Source organism: Myodes glareolus, chromosome 12, assembly GCF_982192425.1.
Source record: "Myodes glareolus chromosome 12, mMyoGla1.1, whole genome shotgun sequence".
In the NCBI taxonomy this organism is placed as follows: domain Eukaryota; kingdom Metazoa; phylum Chordata; class Mammalia; order Rodentia; family Cricetidae; genus Myodes; species Myodes glareolus.
In genome coordinates this window covers 40,628,756-40,642,438 of record NC_142037.1, presented here as the reverse complement: position 1 = coordinate 40,642,438, position 13,683 = coordinate 40,628,756, and the positions used below count along the sequence as shown (strand labels likewise).

The following is a 13,683-nucleotide window of genomic DNA, read 5'->3' as shown; positions in this document are numbered from 1 at the left end:
ATCATCCTCAGCTGCACAGGGCGTTTGAAGTCAGCTGTGCTACATGAGATTCTGTCTCAAAAATAAAAAAAAGAAAAAAAAATCAAATAAATTAAAAAGTTGCATGCTGAGGCCCTGACGAGGCAGATGGCTCCTTAAGTGTCAAGGTGCTGCTTCACAGTTCTTACTCCAGTGGGCCGGGCAGAGCACAGACCACAGTAAGGACACAGGAAAGACAGAATGGACACATGCAGAAAAGGAACTTCATCAACTGTGTTCAAACAAATCTCAACTATCACTCTTTTTGAGAGGTGTTTAAAAAGTTGGCTCAGGTCACCACAATTATGAAGTCCTGTACCCACCATGTCAGACATTGGCAAGCAGCTGGGAATTGGTGAGGTTCTAGGTGAGTTAATAAGAAATCTTAAACTCTAGAAAAGAAATCTTACAATTCTGCCTTTCCCTAGGACCTAGGACTCTTTCAAGGGCAGTGTCAATTAAAGAATATAGATGCATGTATTTTAATATTCTTTCTAATGGGCTTCCCTTAAGACCTAGAGGGAAGAGCCTACGTGCCCTTACTTACTATGGAGGAGAACAAAGGGCACATTCCCCCTACACTCCAGTTCCTCTGTGACTCTGCAATGCAATACCTGGCATCTTCTCCTCTTCCTGCTGGTCCTCTCTCTTTTCTGCATCCCCGGCGAGAATTTCATCTAGTTCATCATCACTGATGGGTTCATATCCTTCCCCAGCACCAGAGCCTAACGAATGTGCATCATCTAACTTCGACTCGTCATCTCCTGCTAAACAGACAAACCAAGTTCATGTCAAAAAAGTAATAAAAGGGAGCAATAGTGAAACTGAAAGACAGCGACTGGTGGGCACAATAAAGGACGCGAGAATATTTTTTTAAACCAGAAAACCACATTCCTTTGCCAATTAATAATTTGATAATAACTTGATAACTTTAATTTGAAAAATAAAACTGAACTAGCTATATTTTTAATATTAAAGATACAGTAGCAATATCCAAACACACTGTTAGGTCAGAATTAAAATTCCAGAACTAATGTTGAGTATGTATGTACACTGTATTAACTGACAGTTTCATACATGCATATACTGAACTTTTGCAATTTCACCCCTATTTCCCTTCCTGTTGTAGCCTGTCTTCAACTAGTTCTCCTACTTCATGTCATCTTTTTGTGTTAATTTTCAACAACACTTGAACATTTAGGATAGTTTAACTCCAAAAAGCTACAGTAATTTTTTTACCCAAATAAACTCATTTTAAAAACTAGCAAACCAATTTCAAACTGCATTTTAAGCTCAAATCTTCGTCTCTGATGTTCAGCTCACAATATGAACTTTCTAACAGCGAGGGACTACTGTCAAAGTGTTGTTAATTGCCCCTGCCTCTCTCTCAATTCCGCTTCAATGTCTCAATGTTTTCATTTCCTTACTGAATGAAATTTTTGGAAGAATGCTGTAATACTACACTAGAAAGTAAGTGCTTCTGTTGGCATCAGTAGTACAAATTCTATTTTGTTATTTTTATTGACTTTTCTCCTCAACTATACCTAGACTAAGCTTTTATTTCCTGAGTTAGTTGTAAACCTAGTTCCCAAAGTATAAATAAGTTTAATTATTTCTAAGCTACATATTTTATATATCTATAACCCTTTTTGCAAACAGTAACCACAGGCTCATGGGTATGCATCTGAAGCATAAAAAGTATGAGGCTATGAAATATTTCTCATCATTCTAATAGTTTTTCTACACTGCAGAAGAAAATTCCCTTATGTACTCTATTATTCTCAGTAATAACACTGTACTGCTGGCTTATGAAATCACTGCCTGCCATCACAGTGGGTTTGTATACAATGAGGATACTTCTTCTTTGGCTGTAAGCTCTTACTAATAAGAAAATATTTACATGATACAGCAACTGATTCACTTCTAAATATACCATTTTATCTATGGTCGCAATAAAGAAATGATACATTCACGATGAAGACAGTAACTCCAGTTCTAATGAACCTATTATAATGATTAGTTCAATTTTATTCAGTTACATCCCAAAGTTGTACTTCCATTAGAACTGTAACTAGTGACCCGATGCTACTTATACTCAGAATTGAGATGAAAATGTAATGTGATGAATATGAAGCTTTTGTTAAAAGAGAAAACAGGCAACTGGGAGTTAGCCCGCCTTTCTAAAGACCAATGCTATTATACAGCAAGACAAACAAACAAAAAACCCCACATAAAACAAAAACTAATAACCAGAGATTTGGAAAGAAAAGGTTATGTCAGAACAATGATGTAAATTCTGACTGTAAGACTGGAGAGTCCCAGGGAGGCAGAATTTCCAGAGAATTCTCAGAGAAGCCATCCTGTTAACCTGGCTGTGTATTATTCAACCAGGAATGCTACACACAGAGTATGGGTAACACACAGCAATGATTCCTAAGGAGGAGGATACGGGGATGAAGACATGGGGAGGTCATTCCACACAGAGCAGGAACGCTTACACAGACACACAATGGACACAGCTCAAAGAGCAGCTCGGAAAGGAAGTAACACATTCAAGTAGTACACTCAAGATGGTAAGAGGAAAAAGGAAGGATGAAGACAGGTGAGAGGCTGGAAATGCCTGTGTCAGTTTGTCTAGGGTCTGGGGAGGAGGACATAAAGAATAACAATTTATTGTTTGTGAATTGCTGCAGGACAACATTTTGCCTATAGTAAAATCTACTGATTTAAAAAGTGATTGTTTACATCTCTTGGTTATCTGATTAGACTGCTCAACAACACCTGTTTAAAACACACACACACAACCATTTAACTTCAAAGACATTTCTACCTTAGCTTTCTTCTAATACATTTCACCTCAATTTTGAGAATAAATAAAATGAAAGCGCAAGCCATGGTTTTAAAGGAGGTTTAGACTTTCCGCGTAACCAAACTGGATTTAGCTGAACTGTAACCCACTGAACTATTGTAATAACCTTCTTTTTACTGAAGTCATCATCCCTATCCCTAAAATGAGTCGATTGTCTGGCACTGTGGAATGTGAAAGGTGAAGAGGAAAGGAGTGGGACCGAGGTCCCATGCACTCAAGACAGGCTCTGCCTGCAAATGGCCGATATGGCCCTGTGTTCTGCTGGAAGAAAGGGAGCGCCATCAGGCTTCACAGTCAATCTGCCATCAAATAGTTCTGGGGGTACAACATGCTCATTTCCAACTGCCCTAGCAAACAGGGACCACTAACAGCTATTTAATTGCTCACTTCAATTTTTGTCACAAGTTGAGACAGGTTTTGCTATGTAAGCCAGGCTGACCTTGAATCTGATTCTCAGACTCAGCTTTCCTGGAGTTAGGACTATAGGTGTGAGCCATTATGCTCAGCTGACTTTTTTTTATCATGTAAGAAAAGGATGTGATGGTTAATAAAAGCTACAGGTAATGCGCCAAGTGAGCTATCACTTCAATTTTTAGGTGGCAACAGAAGTGACTGTTCTTTCTCTTAACACTCTGTTCCCTCCCTTTACTTCAATCATTACTTCTTCATCTCATTCAGGTCTTTGATGAAATATTATATCCCAGTTACACTTTCACTCTTACAGGCTTTCCTTCTCCATCTACTTCCACTGCAGTGGAATGGAGTCAGTTCATCTGTTTATTCACGGATGACTTCAAAAGGAAACACAGTCCTGCAAAGAACTGGAAAAGGAATGGGGCAATCCAAGAGAGAAGAGTCGTGCTCTTACCTTCCAGACTCTCTGTTCGCTCAGCTTTACTCAAGTCTTCAAACCCTTGCACAGACCCCAGGTCTCTGTCCATCCTTTCTTTATCCATGGTTGCTGAGTCCCGGGAACTGCCGTCAAGGTCTCTTTCGTGCTCGCTCTCCAGTTTGGCTTCACTGCGTTTAACAGATTCTGACTGAGAAGACTCAAAAGTTCTATCTCGGTCTCTGTCCCTGTCCACAGGGTCAGTGGTCAGTCTCTCTCTTTCTCTGTCTAAGTCTCTTCTTTTGTCTCGCTCTCTTTCTCGTTCCCGCAGTCGATCTCGGTCTCGGGTTCGCGGCCACTCTTTTTCAGCTTCCCGGTCCCATTCCCTCTGCCTCGGGTCTCTCCGGTCCCTCTCCCGCTCTCGGTCATGCTCATACCGATCTCGCTCTTGAAGCCTGTCTCGGCTGTCAAATGACCCAGACCTTGAATGAACCTGGCGATCTGACTCAGGGGAGCTTCTTCTTGAGCTGTGGCTTCTGGAATCCTGGCGATCTAAAGTGAGTGTGCATATGAAAGTTAATAAACAAACAGAACACTTCGTTTTACAGTCCTTTACACTTCTATAACTTCTCTATTTTATTTTTTAATGTTGTTTATATACTCTGTATTTCTAGATTCTGTAATCCTATACATCCAAACTCTCAATAAAGTGAAAATTAAATTCCATGAGCATCCTTGCCTATTTTCACTATAGACCAAAGCATCAACACATGAACGCAGAAGACCAAGCACTAATACAGCTAATTACTATAGTAATTACTCTTATTTTCTATGGTCAAAAGGTAGCCCTGGCTGCAGGAAAGAGAAATAGCTAAATTACATTAGCTCAATCAGTAAAGCATGCCACTATGATCCTGTTGGGGATAACACATAGGCTTCTTCACAGTGTTGGTATTAAAGTAGCAACAAATATGATTTAAATGAAATGGTTAAGCTTTTGTTTTGTTTTGAATTTGCATGCAACTTTAGGCAGCATGTAGAAAAACCAGTCTGGCACTGCCTTAGAGTTATAATTTGTATACGATACACTACCACAGAAAACACTAACTGGATCACAATTCAACTTTATACCTGAAGAAGTACTTCGGCTGGGTTCTCCACGCTTTAACTGATCTATCCTAGATTTTCTTTCTCCCGTGATTTCCAGGCTTTTTGTTTTTTCTCTGTCTCTGGAGCCACTGTGCAGCACTCTTTTCCGACTACCCTGGTCATCCCCACTTCGATGAGCAGAATCATTAGATGGGGAGCGCAGGCGACCAGAGGTGTGGCTACGGTGACTCCGGTTGCTTCCAAGGCTGCTGCTCCTCTTTTGATCCACCAGCTTGCGATGTGGTGGATCTTCTAGGGCCACATGAGATGCTTCCACTTTCTCCACTCGTGTCCTATGGCATTTTCTATGTGAGTCTTCACTGGCATTGGCACTGGAGGTGGAGGCAGAGCTGGAAATAATGGCAGAGGTAGCAACAGCTGAGGAGGCAAGAGCAGTGGATGCAGTACTGGCAACAGCCACAGGAGGCGGGGGAGGGAGAAGAGATGAGAGTGGGGAAGGGGTACTGCCAGGAGTGGCAGTGGCTGCGGTGTGCTCAGGCTCCATGCCCTCTGCGCGGTCAGGCACATCCTCATCCGACCAGTCACTAAAGGCTGTATCTTCCTTCTTTAGTGAATCCTCGAGCAAGCCATCCTTGTCAGTGGAAATGTCAAGCAGTTCCTCCTTGATGGCCAGAGGGGGCGTGCGCGGGCCTCTCTTCTTCTTGTTCTGTGGGGCCGACTCTTCATCAGAGACATCAGAATCACCTTTGGATCTTTTACGCTTTTTCTCAACGTTTTTCTTCTTCTGTCCTTTTTTTGGTGAAAATACTTGAGCATCTTCAGATGTCTCAAGGTTGCTCCTCTCTAGTCCAACATCATCCTCCTTTTTCTTCTTAATAGGCTTCTTTGGAGCTTTTGCTTTTTTCTTTTCATCGTGGGCTCGATCAGACCCATCGCGGTCGCGGTCTTCAGGCTGGCGGTGGCTAATGAGGTCCTGTGTGCGAGCTCTTGAGCTGTCCACGCTCTCTGCTGGCTCCCTCTGCCTGTCACCAGAAGAAACCTTCTCTCTGAGTTCTTGCTCCTCATAGCGCCTTGAACTCTCTCTCCTTTCTGATTTACGATCCTCCTCTTTCCATCTACCCTGCCTGTCTTCTGGGAGGTGGGATGGGCTGAGAGAGCGAGAATCTTGAGGTCGTACGACCTGGCTCAAGAGTCTATGTTTTTCATCTATACAAAAAATAAAAGCAGTTACATCTCCATTAGGTCAGTAAACAGAACATCATATTTAAACTACAAACTCACTTTTCACTTCAAAATTTTCAAAATGGCAATAAAAATAAAAATACATCTCTAAGTACCAAAATTAGGAAAAGATAGTGGCTTTCTGTAAAATGGGATTCCTGACACACTTTACTTTCTGTAAAATGGGATTCCTGACACGCTTTACTTACACAAGGACAATTTAGCAGCACAGAAAAGAAACATTTTCAAAGGCCTGACACATCAGTTGCAATCAGCGTCAAAGATGAGCTCATGCTACAACGAGCATGTACATCAGAAAAGCTACTCACTTTTGTCATCCCCACTGTGGTAGGCGTCACTGTCTGGAGAATGCTCTCGCCTGCGCTTGGGGGACTGCCGGGGGCTGGGACTCCCTTCGTTTCTATAACGTTTCCTAAATTTGGACAAATACAAGTTATAAAGTTCCACAGGGGAAAAGAATACTCTGCTCTTTACCTGCATTTCTTGACTCTAAGTAGAATTACAATCACAGAAAAGTAGCACTGTCAGAGTTGTGCTCACAAAAGGCAGTTTGCTACAATGTAAAACTGAGTTAAAACCCACAGGGACTGTTCCCTCTTCACACACATGAAACACTCAAGGGAAACCTGCCAGATCTAAACACAAGCTGGTAACATCCCGCAGTAAAATCAATAAAATAATGTACTCTATAATACAACTTGTCAATTTTATGTGTCTCATGCCGGGGGGAAAAAAAGGGGCAAGAAAAATCTAGAATCATTTTAGGAGTTAAAAAGCTGTGAGTGTGACTTACAGTCACAGTACTTTCATGTACCCTAAGTAAGTTCCGTGAAGTCCCCAAATCTTAGTTCTGTCATCTGAAACTGGGGCAAAAACGCAACAGCCCTTCTCTTCAGACTAAAGTGAGTTAAATTAGTTATAAACGTACAGAACCATGTGGGCACATTGTGGAAACACTGTAAAAATTCCCTTTATCACCACAGAACTAAATCACTTGCTTAATGGCAAGTCAAGACATAATCCAGGTACTCGCTGTATCTGTTACTGTAGCTAACCTTTAGCTGAGCAGGAGCTTAAACACCTGGGGTAGATTATCCTACTGCTTTCTCACATGCTCATAAAGTCTGACCTTTTAGTCACCCAAGACTAAATTTCTAAGAGTTAACACTGTTTCTAGATACCAGGGCCAAAAGCTGAGAAAGTAGAACAGCTCCTTACACATATGAGTGAACATAAGAGCAGGGACAGCCCCAGGAATAGCGTGACAATTCACAGGACCCAGCTCTACTAGAGCTGGTCTGTCTCCATAATGTTTAAATTTGGGTCGGCTCGGACTTGCTATACACAAGAAAATGGACTATAAGTCACACTGTATGAACATGGAGGACTCAAGGACTCCTGTCAGCCTAAGGATCATGTGGAGGAGAAATAAGACAGTGGGATTGCTAGACCTGTGATAAAGGCACACCGGGCCCTCCAGGCCTTGTGAGCGTTCGAGTCAACTGCAGACGCACCAGCAGTCTGAGTGACAGCAGCAAGAGACACACTGAGCCCACTAGGACATGAGAAAGAAACTGCTCACGTCAGGGCAAACTGTTAACAGCAAGGGGTAGCTGAGGAACTAGGATAAAGCAGAACTTAAAACTTCAGAAAAACCATTTAAATTACTTTTAAGAAAACCTGAAATTAGAATAATAAAACAAACACTATGGTAATTCAGCAATCCTACATAAAACAATGTTTCCCCATTTTTTTTAAAGTTGTAGGTCAGTTCAGAGAACCGAGATGAGAAAGCAATGAAAAGACGAAGTTATTAGTCTCATTTAACTATTTCTGGTTACAGGGAGCAGCATTCCTAACTTTCTCTTTTCAATTTTTGGGTTGGTTAGATATAAAACAAGAATCAAAAACACTGCTTTGTAAGACAGTAGACACATGAAAAAAAATATTAACCAAAGCACGAAACCACATGAAAGAGAAAGACTTAAAAATTTTAATCTTAGGAGACAGAACTAAGAAGAAATGTACATTTGCCTACAATGTCTGAAGTTTGCATTCATTATTCTTAATGCGGAGAGAGGGAGACAGAAAAGAAATAGACAAATATGGAAAAATATAGCCCTGGAATCCATAAATAGAACTCAGAACTATGTTTCTAGACAACTACAAACATTTTAAAGACCAAATAAATGTATGCACACGAATAGGCATGCATACACATGAAGTGATTGCGTTACAGTCAGTGGAGAGGGGCAGGAAGGACATTGGACTCTACTGACACTTAGTCCCGCCCTCCTTACTTGGCTTTCCTCTCCTCGTGGCCTTCTCTGAGGCTCCGGTCCTCCCGGATGTCCTCGCGCTTCTCCCGGCGGTCATCGCGTCCCCTGTCTTTGTCTTCCCATTCTCTTTGCCGTTCTCGCTCTTTTTCTCTTTCTCTTGCCCTTTCTCGCTCCCTCTCTCGTTCTCGTTCTCTTTCACGCTCCCGTTCACGTTCTCTTTCCCTCTCTCTCTCTTCTCTTTCTCGCTCCCGTTCTTTTTCCCTCTCCCGCTCCCTCTCTCTTTCTCGCTCTCGATCATGGTCACGATCTCTCTGATCTCGCTCTCGTTCTCGCTCCCTTTCCCTCTCTTTCTCTCTCTCTCTTTCCCGCTCTCTAGCTCGTTCTCTTTCTAGTTCTCTTTCTCTTTCTTTCTCTCGCTCCCGATCTCGTTCCCGCTCTCTCTCGCGCTCCCTTTCTCGCTCCCGGTCCCTGTCTCTGTCCCGAACCCGCTCCTCTCTTCTCTCCTCCACTCTGTCTACTCTCCGCTCCTCTCTTCTGTCCTCACGCTCGAGCTCCTCGCTCCTTCCCTGATGTCGAACAGGTGAGCTTGGTCTTTGATCTACAATAAAAATCAAGTTTGTCAGTGATTGATTTGTCAGACAATCTATAGGTGATCTCACATCTTATCTGAATAGAGTGTCAGGCTACAGTAGGAACAAATTATAGACCAGGTACTGAACTTACTTTTAACTTCATCGTCTAACCTTTAAACACTATATTCTTAACGATGATGTTCACTTGCCCTCTAGCGACCCTGCTTTCTGCTTCCCACCAATCCCTACCCTGCACTGATGTATCTTTGATTTCACTCCGCATGCTCCCACCCTGTCTGCAGCCCACTACTTCAACCCCACTTCTGTCATGTCTGTCCCCCAGCAGGATCTGAGAACACTGGTGGCAAAGGATAGGGGCAGCAGGAGGTGTAGAATACAGGAGCTGAAGGAAAAAGAACTCCCTCTAAGTTACACCTCCAGTTTCAGCCCCAAATACATACAGACCAAAGTACAGATGTGAGAAAATAAGGAACAAACAGAAGTTTAAAACTTGTGGCTGCAATATTAATTTCTAGTAAGCTAGAGTTAGAGGTACTGATGCCTCCAAATCTTAAAATAATCAAATTTTCAAAATGATTGACTCATTGTCTCTCACGTATTTCTCTCTTCCCAGTCTTCACAAAAACCCCATAAACCGAATACATGCAGCTCAAATGCCTGGATGAACAGGAAACTAATCTGGGATCAAAAATGTGCACTGGGGTGCAGCACAGGCTCTTCTCTAAAGAGACAGCCCCCTTCAACAGCAAACATGAGGACGTGCTCTAGGACACTGTAGTCCAGAAGGCCACTTTTATGCTCTATAATAATGTCTACTGACACTGTAATCTCGGAGATTACTTTCATACTTCATAATGTCTACTTGCTGGTTAATCAGTAAATCATGCTACAGTATGTTCAACAGGTTGGCAACTAGAATGTCTAATCATTTTAGAATATTTCTAGGTTTAATTTAGTAACTTGAATTTGCCTTATCCCTGACTGCATTTTAAAAAAGGAAAAATTAAAAAAAGCTAAAAAGTAACATTTGTCTACATTTACTCTTTATGAGTTTCTAGGTTTCTTTCAAAAGTTCATAGATTTTTCAAGCTCAAACACGATGAAATCCTGCTCAGTCTTTACTATTCTTTCTATAAAACCTTAGCAGCTTTGGTGTGGAAGTGACTCTGGTAACTTTGCCAGAGTTACTCAGAAATACCAGAACCAAAAGTCTGCTTTCCTCACTCCTTTCTCCTTTTGCTGAAATTCATTACAACTTGAAATGAATCTACTGCATCACAACTGTTTTTTCCAGCAGACCAAGTTTAGGAGAAATTTCTAGTTTGGTGATTATAACCAAAATCACCATTACGAAATAACCACACCCAATATGACAGTTTCCCAATAGTTCCTATCTGTGACCTCTGACACAGCAGCACCAAAAGCTCGAGAGCCCAGCCACTTCCTTAGCAGATGAAACCTTTATGATCCCAGCCAAAACTTCCCATCTTAAAGAAAAATACAAAGGCCCTACAAGTGCCACAGCACCACGCCAAACTGGCATCCTGTTCTCGCCCCTAAAATGCCCTTTTCAAAGACGCATTTCTTCAATGCTTCCCAGTCCCATTCTACACAGCACGCTGACTTCATCCTAACACTTTCTTTCTCAGCCCCATCTCTACAGTTGCTTCCTTACTACAGAACTTGTTCAGCTCTTGTCAGATGATGACATCGCCAACAGTTCAAGTGGTCGGTGTCGGCCTTCAGTTCCCCAACTGGATGATGCACATTTCTCACAAAAACCCAGACAGACCCACGTGCTTAAAACCAGTTGTCTGTAGCCAGTAAGAAGCACTGGAATCTGACCATTCCAGTCTGGCCTAGAGGTTGTTTATAGTTGTGTAAAGTCCCTTTGTAATTTTTTCCTCCAGCTGCTCTGCTACCTACTACAGAAGCCCTCACCGCAGCCCCATAACTTAATGTTTGCTACTTGGGAGCAGACGAGTCTCTTTTGGCCTGTATGGCTACTTACTTCATCAATACCAATTCTACACTTTAACACTGTTCCTTCCAGCAAGCTTACACAATTTCTGGGCTAATACAGACAATACCTCTTTACTTAAGAGAGCTTTCTCGGCATTCCATAGAATTGTTACTTTCCCACAGTCCTGGCAATCACCCCACCTCAGCTGTCTGTATGCACTGGGAAAATACACGTGGGCATACGTCAGCATACTACAGCCACACCAGTCTTCTTTCGTTCTCTGAGACGTGACAGCGTAGTTACTTCCCATCTCGGGGATTTGCATCTACTCTTTAGTCTCAACAGAATCTGTTTTCACTTTGCAAAGCAGTGACTTGAAACAGATTTGAAGAACAACCCCCCAGCTGTTGAGCACTAAAGGGCATATGGCTGTCTGACCAACCTCGCTCCCGGTTGTCCCGCCGGTCTCTTTCTCCATGCCTTCTCTCAAAAGAAGCATCCCTGGCTTGATCGCGAGCGTCTCTCTCAGGGTATCTGTCTCTCTCGGGATAGCTGCTCCGCGTTTCCCAGCTGTCATGGTAGTTGCTGCTGCTACTGTGGCTATCCATTTGGGAACTTCTTGTGCCTCGACTTCCTACACAAAGGATGTTCAAAATATTTAACAGACACATTTTATGCAACAAGTTTATCAGTCACAATCTTTATTCAAAGCAGAATAAAGTTTTAATTTTTTAAATTCTAAAATGTTATAAACACTGTCGAAAAAAACAAAACAAAACAAAACACTATGTGGGTCAGAGACCCAAGTTGTCTAAAGACTGCCTACAGCATAGTAAGTTAGGCCGTAGTTTGTCCTATCTATAAGGAAGACATCTGATGGAAACAAAAAGCTGTAAGGCTGACTTAAACTCCCAAAACAGTAAGAAAAAAAATTTCAAAAAACTACTTCTTCATATTTAATAGAAACATCATGAAAAGTTGGAGAAAACAGGTATATATATATTATTTTAATTGTATGTTTGTTATGAAAATATTCCAATACAGAACCAAGGTAATTTGATGAAATGAAATAGTAACCAAAATTTATTAAAAGCTGTGGAAAGTAGGCATGGCTGAACAAGTCTACAATCCCAGCACCTGAAAGAATGAGATAGGAGGAACGGGAGAGCAAAGCCAGGCTACAGGAAGACTTAAGTCTCAAAACAAAACAAAAATTCAACAAAGAAAGATATGAAAAAAATAAATGTTCATTTTTCTAAGTATTGTAATTCATAACAGTCACCACACTGGAAGGTACCTGAACTTCTCTCAGCAGTGAAGAGTTAAACAAATGGTGTAAATCTACCAATACACTTGGCCATAAAAAGGAAAAACTGTCAACAGATTGGAGGAAGATTGTGCTAAGTGAAAAAAGCCAGTGCCAATAAAATGCATACAGCATGACTTCATTTATAAAACATTCATGAAACAAGAGATCTGTCAGAGAGTTATAGGAGTCCAGGATGCGGAAGGAATGGGTGTGGCTACAAAGGAACAACACATGAGAATCTTTCAACAGTGTAATGATTAACCTGATTAGAAGGCAGTATGACTATTCATGTAACCGTTATGTACACACTTGCTCATGTACACAGGCTTTGTGGCCAAGATACTTTCTTCTTTTGATGCTGTGCTAAGATGTTAACACTGGCAAAGCCAGTGCACAGAAGCTTCCCTTTCATTTCTTTGTAAGAGCCTATGAATTTTTGATTCCTTCCAAATATATTTTAATATTTATTTATTCAGGTTTTTCAAGATAGGGTTTCTCTGTGTAGCCCTAGCTGTCCTAGAACTCACTTTGTAGATCAGGCTGACCTCAATCTCACAGAGATCCACTTGCCTCTGACTCCCAAGTACTGGGATTAAAGGTGTATGTTATCACCACCCAGCTATGATTTTTAAAATTTAAATATGCATAAAATTTTAATAGGAAAAGGTATTAAATAATATGCCAAATATATTTTAAAGAAAAATTCAACAGCTTTTCATGAAATTGCAAAATTTTCTAATATTTACATGAAAAAGTAAAGAACGAAGAAAAGTCTAAAAACTAGGCTTAATGGTACATGTCTATATTTCCAATACTAGAGAAAGAAGGGCAAGGAAGATCTCAAGTTCAAGACCAATCTAGGTCATATGTCAAGATCAAAACAAACAGAAAAATTCCCTGAAACAACAGCCAAGACAATTATAAAGAAGCCAAAAGACTTTCACACTTAAATGTGTTTCCCCAAAAGGACTAGAGCATCAAGCCAGAGAGAGGCACAAAGAGATGGGAATCTGTGGTGCTTGGGAAGAGGTTAGAGGAACAGATCAGGAAGGATTAAATGATTAAATCTCAGTAGTTGAGAAACAGTCACAAATATTTCACAGTTCTTTGGATTAAGAAAATGACACATGATGGTTTGAACCAAGTAATAAATACTGAATACATAAATCAATTACTGAATACATAAATCAATTACTTTGGCATCAATTTTGAAAATATATCACTTTAACTTTACTTGAATAAGCATTTGATCACATATACATCAGTTAATTAGAAATTATCTTTTTGTGATTTTGTTGTATTTGTATCAATTTTCATAGTGTTCTACATCAGTCAGTACAGTGGGATGATTACCCAAACACTACTTGTTAGTAATTAGTTTTTTCATTCAAGCTGGTAATTCCAATGTGGAATTTAACTGACTGCAAATTACTCTCACAAAACGCTAACAATAGATGTACACAATAAGACA

The 13,683-nt window shown here is 40.9% G+C and overlaps 1 protein-coding gene across 3 annotated transcripts in view; it reads right to left on the bottom strand.

Moving 5' to 3' along the window:
• The window catches only part of Zc3h13 (zinc finger CCCH-type containing 13), a 65,829-nt gene that overhangs the window by 7,955 nt on the left and 44,191 nt on the right, over positions 1–13,683 (bottom strand). For 2 of the 3 annotated variants that reach the window (XM_048421958.3, XM_048421959.3), the window contains exons 11-16: positions 11,346–11,537; positions 8,369–8,945; positions 6,377–6,480; positions 4,848–6,032; positions 3,756–4,268; positions 633–785 (exon numbers count right to left, since the gene is read on the bottom strand). In XM_048421958.3, coding sequence (XP_048277915.3) covers positions 633–785; positions 3,756–4,268; positions 4,848–6,032; positions 6,377–6,480; positions 8,369–8,945; positions 11,346–11,537 — 2,724 coding nt within the window. The remainder of the gene's footprint in view (positions 1–632; positions 786–3,755; positions 4,269–4,847; positions 6,033–6,376; positions 6,481–8,368; positions 8,946–11,345; positions 11,538–13,683) is intronic. The other variant, XM_048421960.3, reaches the window with a different exon arrangement.